Source organism: Schistocerca cancellata, chromosome 7, assembly GCF_023864275.1.
Source record: "Schistocerca cancellata isolate TAMUIC-IGC-003103 chromosome 7, iqSchCanc2.1, whole genome shotgun sequence".
Lineage (NCBI taxonomy): Eukaryota > Metazoa > Arthropoda > Insecta > Orthoptera > Acrididae > Schistocerca > Schistocerca cancellata.
In genome coordinates, this window is record NC_064632.1 from 316,292,141 (window position 1) to 316,310,447 (window position 18,307).

At 37.7% G+C, this 18,307-nt stretch overlaps 1 protein-coding gene across 2 annotated transcripts in view; it reads left to right on the plus strand.

Annotated features, from left to right (window-relative positions):
* Window positions 1–13,526, plus strand: part of LOC126092583 (striatin-3) — a 105,628-nt gene extending 92,102 nt beyond the window's left edge. For both annotated transcript variants that reach the window (XM_049908270.1, XM_049908271.1), the window contains exons 11-13: window positions 5,400–5,530; window positions 8,082–8,286; window positions 12,191–13,526. In XM_049908270.1, the coding sequence (XP_049764227.1) occupies window positions 5,400–5,530; window positions 8,082–8,286; window positions 12,191–12,360 (506 nt within the window). In that variant the 3' untranslated portion in view covers window positions 12,361–13,526. The remainder of the gene's footprint in view (window positions 1–5,399; window positions 5,531–8,081; window positions 8,287–12,190) is intronic.
* Window positions 13,527–18,307: the final 4,781 nt, after the last annotated feature.

The following is an 18,307-nucleotide window of genomic DNA, read 5'->3' on the forward strand; positions in this document are numbered from 1 at the left end:
GCGTTTGCTGTTGTCTCACTCTAGTTTCGTAGTTTATTAGGCAGACAGGATTTAAATGAGTTAGCAGCAAACATGAAAGAATACATGGCAAAATGTTTATATTCGTATTATACTTACGGTGAAGAGAATACTGCATGTGACTCACAATTCAGAAAAGTTCCTTTTAGCAACCATCTCTTCTCACAGGTAGGAAAATTCAGAACGTAGAGTTGGCCATATTGACAAACATCCCAAACAGTCTGGTCAGTCGGATTTTCGTAGTACATTGAAATGCTGCGACATTCGAAGATGAACAATACGGAATTTGTATTTACTTCGTTGGATAATGTATAAAAATGCAGTGGTCGAAACTCGAGGTGGAGAAAAAAAGCTTGTTTTCCACCTATTTATTTATTTATTTATTTATTTATTTTTGTAATTTATTTACTGACACAGAGGTTTTGGCACCAGTATTTATCTTTGTGCCTGCAAAGCATGCCTGTGTAGCGCTACATATATTCGACGGCAGAAGTTAGTTGTGGCGGCACCTACCAACTTTTTTCAGAACTTCCGCTTACTTTGCACTCGATTCTAAGCCGCAGGCGGTTTTTTGGATTACAAAAACCGGAAAAAAGTGCGGCTTAGATTCGAGTAAATACAGTAAACAAGTGTGCTAAGAACACTCAAACTAACTTTCAACTTGACTACTACTCTTATATGATTGCTAAATAAGCCACTTGTTGCTACTTTTGCACTGCTTGCTTGGTGCATTGCTGACACACTGCTCAGCGGCAGAAGGCTAACTGTGACGTGTTTAGCCGAGAAAATTGTGCATTCGCAACAGATATGACACTACAGTCAGATGCTGGTCGGACAGGTCCTACCTGGTGCCAGTACCATAGTAGCAGTGCCCTGAAATGAAATGACATCGCTTGCTTGTTCTCCCACCAAATGTGAGGTTCTGTCAGTTATAAGGCTCCTTAATGCATAAAACATTGTGGTCATTGAAATTCATTATCAGCTCTGTTAGGTCTATGAGCAGAATGTGAGCCGGTGTGGCAGTGCATCCTGGAGATGCATCCTGGAGAGCTGTTACTTCACTGTTGTGGAGATCAGCAGCCATTTTCTTCAAATATTGTGATACTTGTTGCATGAAATTACCATTAAACACCTGCTGTTCAAGAAATTGTTTGCCACTTGGATACCAATAAACCTGATTCTTGAGCACAAAATGAAACACTTTGGAGCAGCACTGGCATTCTGCAGAAGTATCATGACGACGGCAATGAGTTCCTCGACAGAATTGTCACAATTGACAAATGTGGATTTTTCATTTGACCCCGGAAACCAAGCAGCAGTCAATGCCTTGGTGTCACAGTGGATCTCTGGTGGAGACTAAATTCAAACAGGCTATATTGGTGCAAAAGGTGATGGGCATGGTGTTCTGGGACAGCAAGGGCATTCTGGTCATTGATTTCTTGCCCAGAGGTTGTGAAACTCTGAACGCTGACACATTATTGTGAAACAGTGCGGAAACTGTGAAGTACTATTCATAACAAGAGGCATGGAGTGCTTACTGCAGGTGTTAAGCCGTGCTTACTGCAGGTGTTAAGCCGCTGCATGACAATGCTCGTCCCCATATGACTCGGCACATAGCAACTGTTTTACAGAAGTTTGACTGGGAGCTGTTTGATTATTCAGCATACAGTTGTGATCTTGCTGCCCATGATTTCCATCTTCTCTTGCACCTCAAGAATTTCTTGTCCTCTGGCCACCATTTTGATGACAACACAGGCCTGAAGACGACTGTCACACAATGCTTCCATTCACAGGTGGCAGACTTCTACGAGGTAGGAATACAAAAGTTGATACCACAACATGACAAGTGTCTCAATTCTTTTGATGACTGTCGAAGAACAGCTCGAACATTGCTGTACTTGTTGCCAATAAAGTTTTTCATGTAACTATGTATTCTTTGTTTTTTAAAAAATGGGGAAATCTACTTTCTGGATGCACCTCATACTTGTATTTAAAACATAATCTTGCAATGGCTGAATAATAAAGAAATGATGTGGTAGCTGCTCCCAAGAAAATGAATGTATTGCCTGCTTCATATTTTGGTAGTCTCAAAACAGACAGAACCCTTTGTGAACGTAAAACGGGTTTGCTCTTATCATAATGTATTTTACAATTTCTTACTACTGACTGGAAAAAAATTTTCACAGGAGTAACAGTTTGTGAATAAGACCTATAAATGTGAAATTTTGCAAGTGCATTGTAGATTAATATTTTTTTCCATAGCTCACTGCATGTAGAGCAGTATGTTCATAAGTTCAGGGTGTATACACCCCAGGACAACAGGGAGTTCCGGGAAACACCTGGGAACTTTTTAGAATTCTGGGAATTATTAATTGTTTTATTTTCCAGTTAAATTTTTGTAATTTTGACCAGCAAGAACTGATACTCTGCGAGCAGCAGAATGGGTCAAAGGCCGTAGAACGAAGACTATGCGCATGACATCACAATTATTTACATCAGGTTCATTTGAGCCGTTGCCACCTGTCTCATGCACGTGTGCAGTTGAGTCGTGAATGGACAGTACCTTCTCCAGCTCCTTGCTACTTGAAGTGGGGCTGTTAGCTGTTTCAGCAGTAGTAACAATCTGCAGACGCTACCCGGAAAAATTTTTCTTCTGCACCTAAGCTTCTCAATGAGACCCATGTTTACATTTTGTGATTTTGCTGTTTCTTCTTTGTTTAGAGCTCTCATGTCTAAAGAAAGTATAACGGCTTTCTGTGGCTGGGACCTATCAAGTGGATTAAAATACATCGACATAATTATGGAGGGCTATGGTATGTTGTTATTTGCAGTTTTCTGATTTTATTTTATGTCCATGTTTCTGGTAGTCAAGCAAACTTGCCTTGTGGAACAATGAAGTTGTATTTGTCGGTTTGCTAAAGAAATTTGGCCTTCATTAATCTTCCCCACAGACACAGTCAATTTATTTGAAATGGAGTGCTTCATTCCACAGTATTGGCTAGTTTCAACTGTTCACTGATTTTCAAGTGCATGTTCTCATCTTGTGGCACATATGGCATTATGCCATAATGAAGAACCAAAAATGAGATAATACAGTACTGGTACACCAAGAAAATTCGCATCCTGAAAATCACACTGAAAAAGCTTAATATCAGGTTGGGGCTTCGTTTGGCGAAAACCACCAACACTCGCTTATGTACTTCATAGTGGCCCGAATAAATGGAGGGTTTCTAGTAATCCAGAAGTTATTGCCATGTACATAGGGCCAGAGGAGTCCGAAGCAAACAGAAGTTGTGTGGTGAACAATGTGGGGGCTGTTCTGCACTTTTTGAAATCTTATTAAAGAAAAAAAATTAAGATAAACTTGAATAAATTTATTTTGCTGTTTTGTTTACCTCTGTTTACCTCCTTTTTTTCAAACTTGATTTTTTTCTGAAAAGAAAACGTAAGAAAACATACATTCTCATTTTCCCCCTAATTTTTTACATATTTTGTATTAAAATTTTAGGCAAATGTGATTACTGTAATTATGCGAATTTACGATAATGATTTACCTCTGTTTACTTTTTAATTTTCTCTTAATTTTATAACAAAATTTTTAGTTTTTATGATTTTTATATGAAAAAAGTGAGCTAGAAATTAAAATTTGGAATAGTGGAAGGAAATTGTAGGTACCTGCTAACCTTTTAAAACTAAGCTCTATGAATCTGGACATGTGAATCTGCATTTCAAACCGAATTATGCATTTTAGTATAGTTTATGAAATTCTGATGCTCTTGGAGTATCCTCTGATATCCTGTTTCTTGTATGGCATAATGTAAGATCTCTTAATGCTATACTTGGTCAAACATACAGGCTTCCTGTGTTATTGTAGCGACGCATGCGCAGTAACACCTATTTTCTGGCGCTCCCTGGCAACTGCTGAAACTAACCTATTTCTAATAGGTTGCTGGAAAATATTGCGAATGATGGTATGAAAAGTAAATTTTCTTTTACCCAATATGAATTATGTTACATGTTTGAATGTGTAATCAATTTCTTAAATCGCAGAGTGTTTGACCCTCATTTAAAAATTTACACTTTGAGAACCAATCACTTACAACTACTTTGTGCCCAGCAGACCAGACATTTGTGTCATTATTTAAAATTTTACTGGCACATGTGTGATGTATCTTAAAGTGTAAGACATGCAAAGAGGGAAACAAAAAGTGTGAAAGCTCAGCTTTTCTTGTAGCTACACTATGTATATTAATTTAAACCATTAACTTTCCCTGTTTGTGTGTTCATGCTACTTAACAGTAGTGTTGCTATGGGCTGACAACATGACGTGTCTTATGCGCTCAATATCTGCTGTTATCAGCTGACTAGATCATGTGACATGAGCTGTGATTGGCTTACAAAACACATCGCAATCTCGATTTCAGTGCTTCTAAAACTAACGTGCTGAGTTGGGTGGGAGTTGACTTTATACTTTCATTATACAAGGATGTGCAATGTATCATAATATAAAATTGTGCGATGTACATGTTTCTGCACATCAAAGATCTTTTCCAAAGCGCTTTTTTTGGGTGGGGGAGGGGGGATTATTTTGTAGAGTGCTGGGAAGCTCTACGCTTGTGTATAAAAGTTTTAACCATTGAAAGGTTTGACATGTTTTACAGTTCCAAGGGAAAGTATACTGTCACTTAACACGGTAAAATATGTTAGTCTGGGAAAAGTGCATTTTTAATCAGGAAATCTGGGAATTTTTTTTCCTTGTGCGCATATGCACCCTGAAGTTGCTCTCTAATATTCTTCCTGAAGTAGGTATTTCATTTTTTCATGAAATGACTGTTTGTAATGTGGATTTTTTCTTTTATGTGCTGCTATAGAAAATTATTATATTGTCTTGTTTATGTTTAAAATATAAATAATATTTCACAGACAGTAGGCACGAACCAACACCATACCATTTCTCAGCAGCAGCTTGTTTCTCAGGTAGAGGGCTGCAGTCATTACAGATCACAATAGTAAATTGATATTGTTTCATAGGCAGCGATTTTTTTTCCTTGCAGTTGCCATGGCTGGAAGTGGTGCAGATAGTACTAATTCTAATCACTACCTGCTATACAAATTTTTGTAGGTATGGGAGCATAAGTGTAGATTTAGAAACAACTGGATAAACACTAATACAAACAAGGTTGGTTTGTTGTATGAAAGCTGTAAAACTGTTACTGTATTTGATTGCGATACAGAGCTTACAGAGCAAATTTTGGTCTTTAATAATGTATGATGGAACGTGAGTGGTGTTTTGAACATCACATATGTATTTGCATTTACATGCACGTGTCGGTACACTAACACTGTTTGCTAATAACTTGTATAATGATATTTTGTTGCAGATGGTGCTCCAACATCAGTTGATTTTATTAGAGATGAGCAGAATCGAATGGTGGCAGCATACAATTCAGCACATTGTGTCATTTTTGATATAGAAACAGGAAAACAGCTTCTGCGTCTTGAGACAAGTCCAGTATGTATTTCTCCTTAGATTTCAGTATAATTTAGTATTGTACATTCTGATGGGGTTTGCCGGCCGGTGTGGCCGTGTGGTTCTAGGCGCTTCAGTCTGGAACCGCGTGACCGCTAGGGTCGCAGGTTCGAATCCTGCCTCGGGCATGGATGTGTTTGATGTCCATAGGTTAGTTAGGTTTAAGTAGTTCTAAGTTCTAGGGGACTGATGACCACAGATGTTAAGTCCCATAGTGCTCAGAGCCATTTGAACCATTTTTTTCGGATGGGGTTTGACAATCATCTGAAGTGTATATTTAAAACTGCTCAGAATTTTATGTTCACCGTAATAAGTAAACTTTTGAGTAATGAGGCTGCCATGTGACCTTGCCAATGGCAGGCTATTGCTGGTGTTGGATATAGTATTGATAGTAGCAGTAGAATGGGATTAACACACCCCCCCCCCCCCCCCTTTTCTTTGTCTTCCATTGTCATATTGTGATTTAGTGCTTCAGTGGGTAAGTGCCAGATTACAGATCTAAAGGTCTGGTCTGTTCTAAGATTTTTGTCACTTACCAAATTTCCATCTCTAACAATAAAACATAATGTTAGAGTGCTTCTCTACTGCAAATGCTATTTTCAGACAGGAAAAAGATTAGTCGGCTACATTTTAGTAGTTGTAAGCTGTTAAACAGTTGTCAGCTAAGTGTAAAATTGGTCAGTTTAAGAAAAGACAGCTTAACAATGCTGCTTCACATCTCAAGTACATCTCCTTTGTGCAGATGTAGCTCCCTCTTCAGGAAGACTGCCTGCAAAACACTTTAATAAATGCGAGGGAGAATTTCGTTCCTTGTCTGTGAAGGCATTGTTAAGTTTTAAGTATCCCTCTCTGGCCAGCATTTTCCAGGGCATTGATACATTCCCTGAAGTGAGATGTATGGTCTGAAATAAGGATGCTGTGAATCTTCATTAATATCAAAATGTTTTGTGTTAATAAATTTCTTTGTATGTATGAATATTTAGAGGTTGGAGGGTACCATGTCTGAAAAGGGTGGATGTTCCACAAGTTGTGCTTCACAGGCCATAACCTTTCCAGTAGATGAAATAAATTTCACCTTATGTGATTCAGGGCCACTGGCTTTCAACCTGTGCTTGTGATGTTTCATTTCCAGTGTGAAGTGATGGATTTAAATCTGATTGACAATTACAAATTGGCATGCATTCTCATAGTTAATTCATTTGTTTGGTACACCTATGACATGAGCTGTGAAATACCCCTTTAATTGCCACTCATAAAACTGTATTATGTTAGGATTGCATCTGTTTTGCAGTCTTTGGATGTTCAATATGATCATTCTTGAGAGGTATGGTATGTTTGATTTCAGTTACCCATTTGGTTGTTGTAAAAGAAGGAGCAACTTTAATCAGCCTATTCAAACACTGGATGAATTTATTTGGTGGGACACTAGCGAAAAGAAATAAAAACCGCAAATGTGGCAGTGTGAAACCACAGTTTATTGATTTAAAGGAGTTACAGAAACAAAATTTCATTGATCTAAGCACCATCTTTGAGTCAGGCTGAGAATTTTTTCTCTCCTTGTACTGTATGACAACCCTGTTTGTTTCTTTTTTTGTTTCCCCTTTCCCCAGAAGGGAAGATAGCATTTTACTACCTCAAGTATTGGTGTTTAATCTTACTTAAAGTTAAGGTTGACACTCATACATTGCGTTATGGGACAGAATAGCTGGCCATTACCTATGTTCAGAAAATGAAATTTTCAATACTGGCAGTACACAAACACCAAAGTACATAGAGTTTTCCTTTTGATAGATTCTGAAAGTGTGTCTCTCTTTATTTCAGTTGCATCACATGTTAAGAATTATTCTAATTGTAATGTATCTTGTACTATACTGTTAAATGATCTGCAGATATATAGACATAGTACATTTTATTAACTGTTTTAGTAGGTACCTGACCATTTTAATTATTTTGGTATGTGGTGAATTTCCCTTGAGCAATTTTCCGTGGTATAGATGCGTAGATGCAAATAGTAATCGTTGCTGGCATGGTCTCTCTTTTCTTATTTTCTGACACAAGTTTAAAATAATTTAGTTTCTGTGAACTTAATTTGTGTTTTGATGAGCAGTTCAGAGCAAAATAATTTGTGAGGTATATCAATTACACCTTTTACAATTGTCTTTGTATGTATTTCAATTTGATTGTAGCCCATCAGCAAGTTTTAGTTGTATGTGAACCTTGCCCATTTAATCTAATTTGATAGTTCAGTCAGATAAGCAGTTTTATACCATTTTGGACAAGAAACAAGTGAGACTTTTTCAAATTCTTGAACTTACTGAAACCTATCAAAAAAGCTTTTAGTAATTCTACAGTAAACTTACTTTCGTGTAATTCTAACCGTAAGTTTAACACATTCATGCATTACAGATTTTGAGGTATGTACTAATAGTGCTATTTGTTTCTGTAACCAAATTGATTAGTGGCAAACAAAAATATTCACGTTGTTTCCTTATTTGTTGCTATTTTTTCTGATTGTTGTGCTTTTATTTTTCAGGAAGTTGACAATAATGTAATGGGTCGCCAAATAAATTGTGTGGTGGCTCATCCTCTTCTTCCATTGACAATCACTGCCCATGAGGATCGACATATTCGATTCTTTGACAACACGACTGGCAAGCTGGTTCATTCAATGGTTGCTCATTTAGACTCTGTTACAAGTCTAGCTGTTGATCCGAATGGCCTGTATCTTCTCTCAGGAAGTGAGTAAAATACATTTGTACTTTGACTTTAATTTTGTATGTGGAGGATTATATGAGCGTACATTTTCATGTAATGGAACTTTGCAGACTATCTGTTCGAAATTAGGATGATGTCTGTGGAAAACAGTGCAGAAGTAGTCAGTATTTAATGTATATTTGGCAGCCATTTCAGAACTTAGATGCACATTATTTTGAGAATGAAGGCTGTGTCCTGACATATTACTTTCCTCCTCCTCTGTCACTAAACAGACAAATGGGGTAGGGAGGGAGGGGGGGGGGGAGAGAGAGAGAGAGAGAGAGAGAGAGAGAGAGAGAGAGAGAGAGAGAGACTCTGTTATTTTGTAACTACTACTTCAATTTTTGTGGTCCATGTTTTGTTGACTCCACAAATAAGTTGTTCCATAACCCATCTTCTCACTCATCTTTTCTTTCACGTTGTGTGTGGTAGGTCCATTGAGAGAGCTCCTTTGTTCTATGTATAATTAAGGTTTGATTCATTGTTCTTAACATTTTAGATGCACACTCAAATGATTTTTCATTTTTTGTTGCTCTTTTATTTTTACCCTCTGCCCCTCCCTCACTGCCTCTTTCTCTTCTCCCCTTACACTGTGGCTAATACTTCCCAGGAGTACTTTCTCTCAGTGTACACTCATACGGTAGATTTATTCCATATGGGATGTGCAACGGGGAAAACCATTGTCACATTAACATACATGTGATGTTGAAGGCAGCGTCCTGTCTTAGGATGTGAAATCATTCGGGGATGAGGGGCTGGTGACATCACAGCACAGAATTTTGCATTCCAGTACATTGCGAAGTGGGAAAGGAAGAATCTGCAATGTCTGAATATTGCCATGTGGAGAGGAGTGTGGCCAATGAGATGCAACGTCAGTTGTATGTCACAAACCGAAAATTGTATGGAGCTGTATGGAGTTTCTCTCTGTTTCTTTAGTGGATCACAACAAGCATGTTTCACATAGCAACCCGCATCTGTATCCGTAGCATATTGTCCTAGGCATTATTGAACAGCTTCAAGGCCCCCAAGAGGGTAGGCACACAACAAGTCATCCGAGCTGTCATGGTAGCAGAATTGTAGGGCAACATTTTCAATGTATTTATGGCATCCAGATAAATGAGATGTCAGGGTGCAGTTTTATAACCTTTATTTGAAAACACTTACATAAAGCGCTTGAAATTAGGCCTTCCTGCTTGAATGCACGCCATGCAATGACGCTAGAGTGATCGTCACAGTCGTTCAAACACTCCTGGCAAAGTGGAAATTGCATCAGAGGCTGCCATAATGTGCACTATCAGATAATCAGTCTCAGTTGGTGTTTCATAGACAACAGGTTTCAGGTGGTCCCAGAAGAAAAAATCATTGGGCACAAAATTGGGTGAAAGTTTGGGCCATGCCACTGGCCCACCACGCCCTGGTTGAATGGCACACCTTTGCAAAAACCACTGGCAGAATTCAGTTTGATATGGAAGGTCATCTGGGTTAAGGGCATGAACGCTCTGAACCTTCTGAAGGGGTGCAAATCATATTCGTGCCACACATGCCAAATTGTGGAATGGCCTACACCCATTTCCCAGGCAACATGCCGCAAGCTTCTTGAGCGTGTGTTTTCCAGCAGTGCTAATGCCTCATCTTCAAGGCTTGGTGTATGCACTGTGCATTGACAACCACGTCCCTCAGGCCTTTGCACCTGTAACACAAAATGACTACATCAGTTTTCAAAGTAGCTCTTAAATGCACATGTGCCAGTGGAAAATTTACATTCTGTGAACCTGCTCTCATAGGGACTTGTGGGTGGCAGTAAATGAGTGTGGATTTGGCGCTTAATGATTTGGAAACCGCCAAACGTACAAACATTGGGCAATGTGAGCATTTCCATCTGCTGCCCCGTAAGCATAGTGCATATCTGCCCTTTCCTCCCAAGAATAATGCCCCATTTCCTGTCCACTCTACACAATAACAAACAAATATCTCCCCATTTGATGACAAACTGATGCAGGGTGAACAAGACTTCACAATGTGCACAGATGCTGCCCTCTATGCAACACCTATCAAACAGTCATTTGCACAGCCAGAATGAAAGTATTCACGTCCCAATAGGTGGTGGAAAACCCGTAGTGTTGTCACGTGTGTAATATCCGCAAATATGTCAACTACAGAGTTTACAAATAAAGGTCATGAAACTTCAAACCTAACATCTCTTTTACCTTGATGTCACATACATTGAAATCATTGCCCTGCAGACCTGCTACCATGATGTTTTGTATGGCATATTCTGTCTCTACCCTCTTGGCGGCGCGTTACACTGTTTCACAACGCCTAGCGCCATACACAAGTATGTGTTTATAAGATATTTCAAAGCACAAACACGTTGAATGTCATTTTAGGTGCAATTTGTTAAAATAAAATTACAGAAAATGACATATCTGTAGTTAAAGGTGTTTTTTTTTTACACTCACTGTGTTACGGCTTCTGAGCTAGAAAGTATGCTGTTTCAGTGCTACGACACATCAATGGTTTATTGTTTTTGATGCAGTTTGTCATAGTTAAGTAATGACATTTTAGTTACAGCCTTTAGACATTGTAAAATATGTGACTTAGATACTTCTGTCATGTGAAAGCCATAGAATAGGAGATAGTGATGTGAGATATAAAGAGAAGGGTAGCAGGTTTGTATCTAGCTACATCCAAACTTTCGCCATTCAAATGAAATTACAAAACAAATCTCTATCTTGAAACCTGTGTGATGCAGTAAGTTATTTCAATGAGATAGTAGTCAACACAACATAGAGAATATGGCTGTTATGCATGCAGAAACTTGACATTGGACACTATACTGTAATTGTATTCATTTTAAAACTGAAAATGTGGTGGAGATTCAATTGAGTTAACAAACTAGAATGTTTCTCCAATCGTTGTGCAGTGTATGTAGTGTTCCTCAACCAGCAATCCACAGTTCAAACCGTTAGTGAATACGGAATGTTCTTTATGGTTTTCTCTGACCTCCTTTGATGGTAGCTAATAGTTTAACTATTTTATGTGTGGTGTTTTCTGTAAATGGACTGTGTGATTAGCACCCTAACTGCAGCCGATAACTGCTGCTAGAGAGTGCTATGGTTGCAAATCACAATGAAGATTATATTACGTGAGATGTAGCAGGTCATTGCTGAGCATGTAGCAACAATGATGAATACAAAGTCTGGCAAGATTCACAATGAAAAACGTGTTGCATGTCAGTACGGCTTTTGTCATGTCACTACACAGCTACTGAAATCAATTTCTTGTGTAATATTAAGCTACTTGAACAAATTCTATATTAGCTACCAAGCATCATTCAGCATCTTCCTTCTCCTTCGCACATTTTGGAACATATGATTTTCTTTAAAACACTGTTAACTGTCTCTAAAGGACACACACAGTTCCTTACCTTAGGGTAGAGTAGAGTATTCATCTCTGTAGAATACTGTACAGTTCATAGAAGAAAACATCTTATTTTCTGCAGATTAGTTCGGAGTAGCACGCTGTTCTTAGGAGTCCTTGCATTACAGGATGTGGAATGTGTAACAATTCAAAATAAATCATAATAATATATTTAAAAAAAATAACCTAGTTGCCAGCCACCAAAACAGTGATAAGTGGAGGACTCACTTTTTTTTTAAAAATTAATAAATAAAATTGAATAGCTGAGATTCAGTAATATCTTTCTGCTATGATTATAGCTGGTACAGAGGGTGGTTTGTAGGTGCACCTCAGTATTGTTTGTTCTTAATTGTATCTTTTATGTATTGTTGCTATATGTGCAGCGACCTGAGTATTCTACATAAATTCATTAATAGTTATAATGTGGCATAGTGCTCATTTGTTTAACATGCAGTTTTTTCAAAACAGGTCATGACTGCAGTATCCGTCTGTGGAACCTGGAAAATAAGACGTGTGTACAAGAAATCACAGCTCACCGCAAGAAATTCGACGAGAGTATATTTGATGTGGCTTTCCACCCATCCAGGCCCTACATTGCCAGTGCAGGCGCTGATGCACTTGCAAAGGTGTTTGTGTGAAGTTATTGGTAAGGAACATGATGTACGACCAGAAAAGTGCAAGACTTTTTAGAGTGCAACACGCGTTTATTGTTTTTAATTTTATTTTTTTGTTCTCGAATCTGGTGAGTTATTCTAATAGGAGGGAAGACGGACAAAGGGAGCGGATAAGTTTTTTATGTTCTCAGTATAATTTCCCTCTTCATACCAGTACATCCATGTGAGTGGGACGGACAAGCGGTTAAAATTGAAGTGTGTTCAGAAGACTAGAACAATATTGTGTTTGTGTACAGTAGATTTCTAAACTGAAATTACTTTGCATTGATCTGCCACATCGTGCTTCTTCATTTTTGCTCAGTCTGCGCAGAACAGATTTTCTCCCTTTACTTACTTTTTTGTGTTGAGTCCACACTCTTCTGACCAGAATCACGAATATATTTGATAACAGTGATTCTTCAGCTGAAGATTATGCTGAATGTACAATATAACTTTACATCATAAACTGTTAAGAATGCTTTTATTGACAGTCTCTTGATTTTATACACCCAGACTGACAGTAGCTAGCTCAGAGTTTTTGCATCCCTCCCCATTCTCACCTGCTCTATGTGAAGAAATTGAGGAGACATTTTCATTGTAATTGTTATGAAAATTGTGGTATTTCAATTTTGTGATTTTTTTTTTTCTTTTTTAAAAAGAAAGAAGACTGCACATTGTGTGCAATTGGTACCTATACCCAATTAGCACAGTATTAAATTAAAAAGAATCATAAAATGTGTGTTTAATTGTAAACTACTGTATCTAAAGTAGAACTACTTTGTAGCTTCAGAATTAATATATGGTCATTTCATTTTTAATCTACTTTGTATATTATATGTCAGTAATCTAGAAGCAAACATTTTCTATTTACGGACTGTAAATTTATGTTAAACACACAATTTCTCCTTATTGATAAATATTAAATATTTCATATAAATTATTTACGTGTGAAGATTTTTTAACGACCTGAAGCCACATTGGTTGTTGATGACATAATTTGAAATTTATTCTTAATAGAACAACGCCTGTACACTAATGTGAAAAAGGCAATTTTAGTCTTAATTTTTTTATATTTAGGGCTCCAGGGCTTTGTCCACTACATATATCTGCTCATGGAACAGGTGGAATGTTATTGCGGAGAAAAAAATAAAGTATATGCAAGACTAGGACAAAACATGACACTCATGAATGCATGCAAGTTTTATGCATGCTAGATAAATAAATGATTAAACAAATGATGTAGATGTAGGACCGCTAACTTATTTCGTTAACTGTGTACAAATTGTAAATTATCGATCCATAGAAAATAATGCACCAGTTAGTTACAGAAAAGTGTCAGGCAGAGTTGTGTAATTTATCATTGCACAACTTTGAACTTTTATTTAGCCAATAGTTTCTTGTAGGAAACCTTTGTTTCATTGTGCAGCATTTATTACTATACAATTTTTGATAAGTTACCAACAAAATTAATCTATTCTTCCTTTTATCTATAGTTCCTTTGTAATGATATTTATTTTATAAAATATTTTAAAAGTTGTTTATTATTTATGTATTTATAATGTAAATATCAGACGTAATAATACTCATTTTAGAAAATTGTTAAATTTGTTTCTTACAAGCATGTAAACATGTAGATGTGTATTTAATACTCGACCCCCTTTCTTTCTTTCGGTTGGTTGGTTCGTCAAAATGATGACGAATACTTAAAAGTATATGTAACTGCTGTTTAAAAGCTGTTGCCCAACATCATATAATTGTTATTTATTAGTTCTACTTGTATTTGAATGTTCATAGCATCGTGCTCCAATTCAAATGGCATAAAATCTGCTGTTTACCCATTGTTTTAAAATTTTTATTTAAATGAATAGGCAGATTACTGTTTCTGTGAAATATGTGCTGTTGTAACTGTTCAGTTACCTTTTTTTTTCACAAGTTTGTTCTGCACCTGATGACTTTTCCCTGGAAAATTGAAGTGTTTCGTCATTTGCTTGATAATACATATATTTCTTCAAATATTTGATCTGTTTTATAACTTCGTTGGTGGACATTTATTAATGGGGGGAGCAAAGCATTAAAATCTTTGTTGGTTTATTAATATTTAATTAATGAATTCATTCAATTTACCAAACCATACCAGAAGTGATGATGTAGAACATATACACTCTGTGACTTTTGCCATCCGAAATGAACAGTGCTTAGTTACACTTGTTAATTCGTGTGGTTGATTATGAAAATTTTAATTTGACATGTATTTTGGATAATCATTGGAACTTTGTCTGAATAATTTCTCAGTAGACATCAGCGAAAGTCTCTGAAACAAACTATCGGAGGACCACATTTCCCCACAGAGATTCTTGTAACGATTTACTCTTTTTGTTGGGGAATTTGTATATGTACATGTAAAGCATCCCAGGTTGAAAAATTCTTCGATATTAGGAAATCTGGCCGACATAATTTTTAAAATGCTTTAAAGACTTGCTTGTAAAATGATCTTAATTTTAATGAGATGTCAGATGTGAACTGGTAATAAATGCAGATACAAATGTGTATTAGAAACTGTTGCTCTGTTTACTTGCCATCAAACATAGTCCTAAAAATTGACATATTCATCTGTGATACATAACTGATTAATATGGAAGTGTCAGATTATCATTGGGTGCTCTGCCTCAATCCTGGAAAAGCGACTTTCCTTTCGGCCATTGTCTGAAAGGATGCAAAATAACTCTGCAACACTCCACATATGTAAGCATAACAGATCCTAGTTAGAGGAGTCTGAGCTTCCCATATTGATCATGTTATGCCAGTCATATTTGGTATGCAAGTCTTCTTAAGTGAGTGCCAAATTTATATTAAGTTTTATGTTTAGTTTTGTCACAGATGATTCAATGGTTAAACGCCAGCCTAAAAATTCGAAGATTAAATCATAAGATTCCTTCTTCCATTTGCCGCTACTTTCACCTCAGGCAGTGATTCTTTTCTCTCTCTCTCTCTCTCTCTCTCTCTCTCTCTCTCTCTCTCTCTCTCTCTCTGTGAAAAGTGCCAAGTTACACAACACTTAGAAGTTCACGTTGAACTGCAGATCCGCTTAGAGCTTAATGGGTAAGTCTCCTCAAAGGACAGGAGGAGAGAAGTTTGTACCATGTACAATAAAGCTCTGCAGTGTTCAAACCAACTTTCAGGTTTCTGATTATTTTACAGACACAGAAGTTGACGGGATGCGTCATTTGTGTTTAGGAGATAAAATCTCGCTGCTGATTCAGATACGGTGCAACTTATAATTTCACTTTATTTCAAACTGACAAAATCATTGTCAAAGAGTTGGTGGAAGAAGTCACAATCTAATGAGGAACTGTCAATGTTAGAAACATTTGTTGTATTCTGTTATTACATTGTTATTGGTAAACTTTTTATCAAAGAAAGTAGTTGGGAACAGCAGCTTCAGTTTTTTATGGTCTGTATTATTTGTTTGGGGAGAGGTACCTGCCCAGCTGGAACACAGGATGATTGATGGTCATGGTTGGTACAATAGTTACTGAGCAGGTCCTATCTGCAGTCAAAAAAATCTAGTCCACTTAGGTACCAAATCTGGTGCTGTACACTGTATGATGGTATAACATCCACTCTATCATTTGACAAACCATAATGTTGAGTACACAGTAGGACTACCAAGAAGAGAGAACATATACTGTTTGTGAAACGTTTTACGTGAACAGCAGCAACTACAGTGCTGCATTGAGAGAGTATCGCTGACGATTTCATTAAATGTTTTGAAGAAGGTGATGATGAAATTTATAAACATGGGTGAGCTTCGTGTGGCACCTGGAAGAGGAAGGCTTACTAACCTGCCGGGTGTAAGTTATTGATGAGATTGCTGTTGCTGTAACTATCATGCAGCACGTGCTCCAGGTATTGTTAGTGCTCATGCAATTTCATGAGAATTGTCCATATTGTGGAAAATTTTGTACTTCATTTTACACTAGCAGCCGTATGAGATCCAGATGGTGCTGCAACTGAAACCTAATAATCTACAGCAACATTCTGAATTAGCTCTTGTTTCTTGCACAGAGCAAAGTTGATGACATGTGGCAGGACAATGTTCTGTAGAGTTTTACATTTTACACTACAGGATGCAGTGAATACACAGAACCACCAAATTTGGGGTACTTTTAAACTGCATGTGGTACACGAAGAGCCATTGCACTCACTGTATGTGCCTGTGTGGTGTGGATTCAGAAGCATCTTCATTCTTGGTCCTTTCTTCTTTGAGGAGAACACACCCAGAGGACCAGTCAGGTGTACTATGACATCTGCATGGTTTAGAGGCCACCTTGTACAGCATGTGATTCCTGATTTGGAAGAGTGCAATTGTGTGGAAACCACTGTTTATATAGAACATGGTGTAACTCCTCATGTTGCATGCCCAGTAATCTACTTAATGCAGCTTAGCAAGTTCGTCACATTCTGCATCAAGTGTGTCTACAGAAGCTCCTACCTGGGATCGTGTATAGATGGTTGTCCCTCCGTCACAGTAGGTAGTGCAGGCTGCAACCTCATGGTGCTGGTGATGCTGCTAGTTGTGAAATCATACCAAGAGGAGTCTGTCAAGGAAAGGACTATTCACTGTTAAATAACACCTCAAATTAATTTAGGGATGCCACATGTTTATTGCTAGTACTAATCCAGATGTACTCCAGACCTCACTGTACATAGATGTTGCTCCATTTGCCACAATCCAACATCTAAATTAAATGGTGCATTAAGATTGTACAATCATTAAGGCATATATGCAACCAATTCTCGTGGCATTATCAAGATTCGACTGCAATTTCCTGTGTCGTCTCTTAATATTTAGCTGTTCTTTGGAAGTTTGTGATGACCGTGTTTGGCATGTGTTCATTAGCATTGGGCACCAACCCCACTTTGCTTCCATATGTGGTATGGCTCCTACAGCCACTTGGAACAAACACTCAATTCCATATCACCTGCTGCCACATGTACGATGTCATGTCACTGAAAAATACATCAGTCCCTTGGGCAGTAACCCAAGTTGGGTACTGCTGTACAACATTATGCAATCTTACACATAGAATAGTGTATGTTGTATGTCGTGGGATGTGTGTATAAGGCGCTACCCAAAATATCTAAGAATTTTATTTTAAAAATCAGAAAAATATACTTACGTCCTAATAGCCTCCCTTCAAAGTAGTCACCCCGGGCATGTTTGTAACAATCCCAGTTTTGTTCCCATTTTTGGAAGCACACCTGAAAATCGGCAGGGTGAAGTTCGTTCAGGACCTCTTGAGATGCCTCTTGCATGTCTTCAGTAGAGAAAACATCTGTTGCTCCCTCACGTCATCCATTTCACAATTTGCAGAAGCACTGAAACACATCCTGACGCACATTACATCTCACAAATGCATGTGCCAAAGCTGACCCAAGTTTGTGGTGCAGTAGCAAAGATGGGTACCTAAAGACATCTAGTGGCAGAATGTCACACTGCTACTGGTTTGACCGGTATAATGACGTTCTTGAATATTTTGGGTAGCACCTCATAAGTATTACAACCTTCCACCAACATGTTATCTCCAGAGGTTTTCCAGATGCATGGCCTGCAACATCACCTGACCTGAATGTCTGCGACTTTTGGCTCAGGGGATATTTAAAAAAAAACAAGTGTACCAGGGATATGATCAGTCTCTACTCGATCTGAAGGCCAGTATACAGGAACATGTTGCTCAGATTCCACTGGAAGTGCTGCAAGAAACTGTTGATCACGTCATTTGATGGATGCAGCATCTTGTCAGTGTCTCCAGTGCTCATATTGAACAATGTGTAAACTGTAGTTAATAATAAAATCAACATTATGCCTTTCTCACTTGTTTGACCTTCTTTGCCCATGTCCTGTTCCCAATCCATTACATATGGGACCATT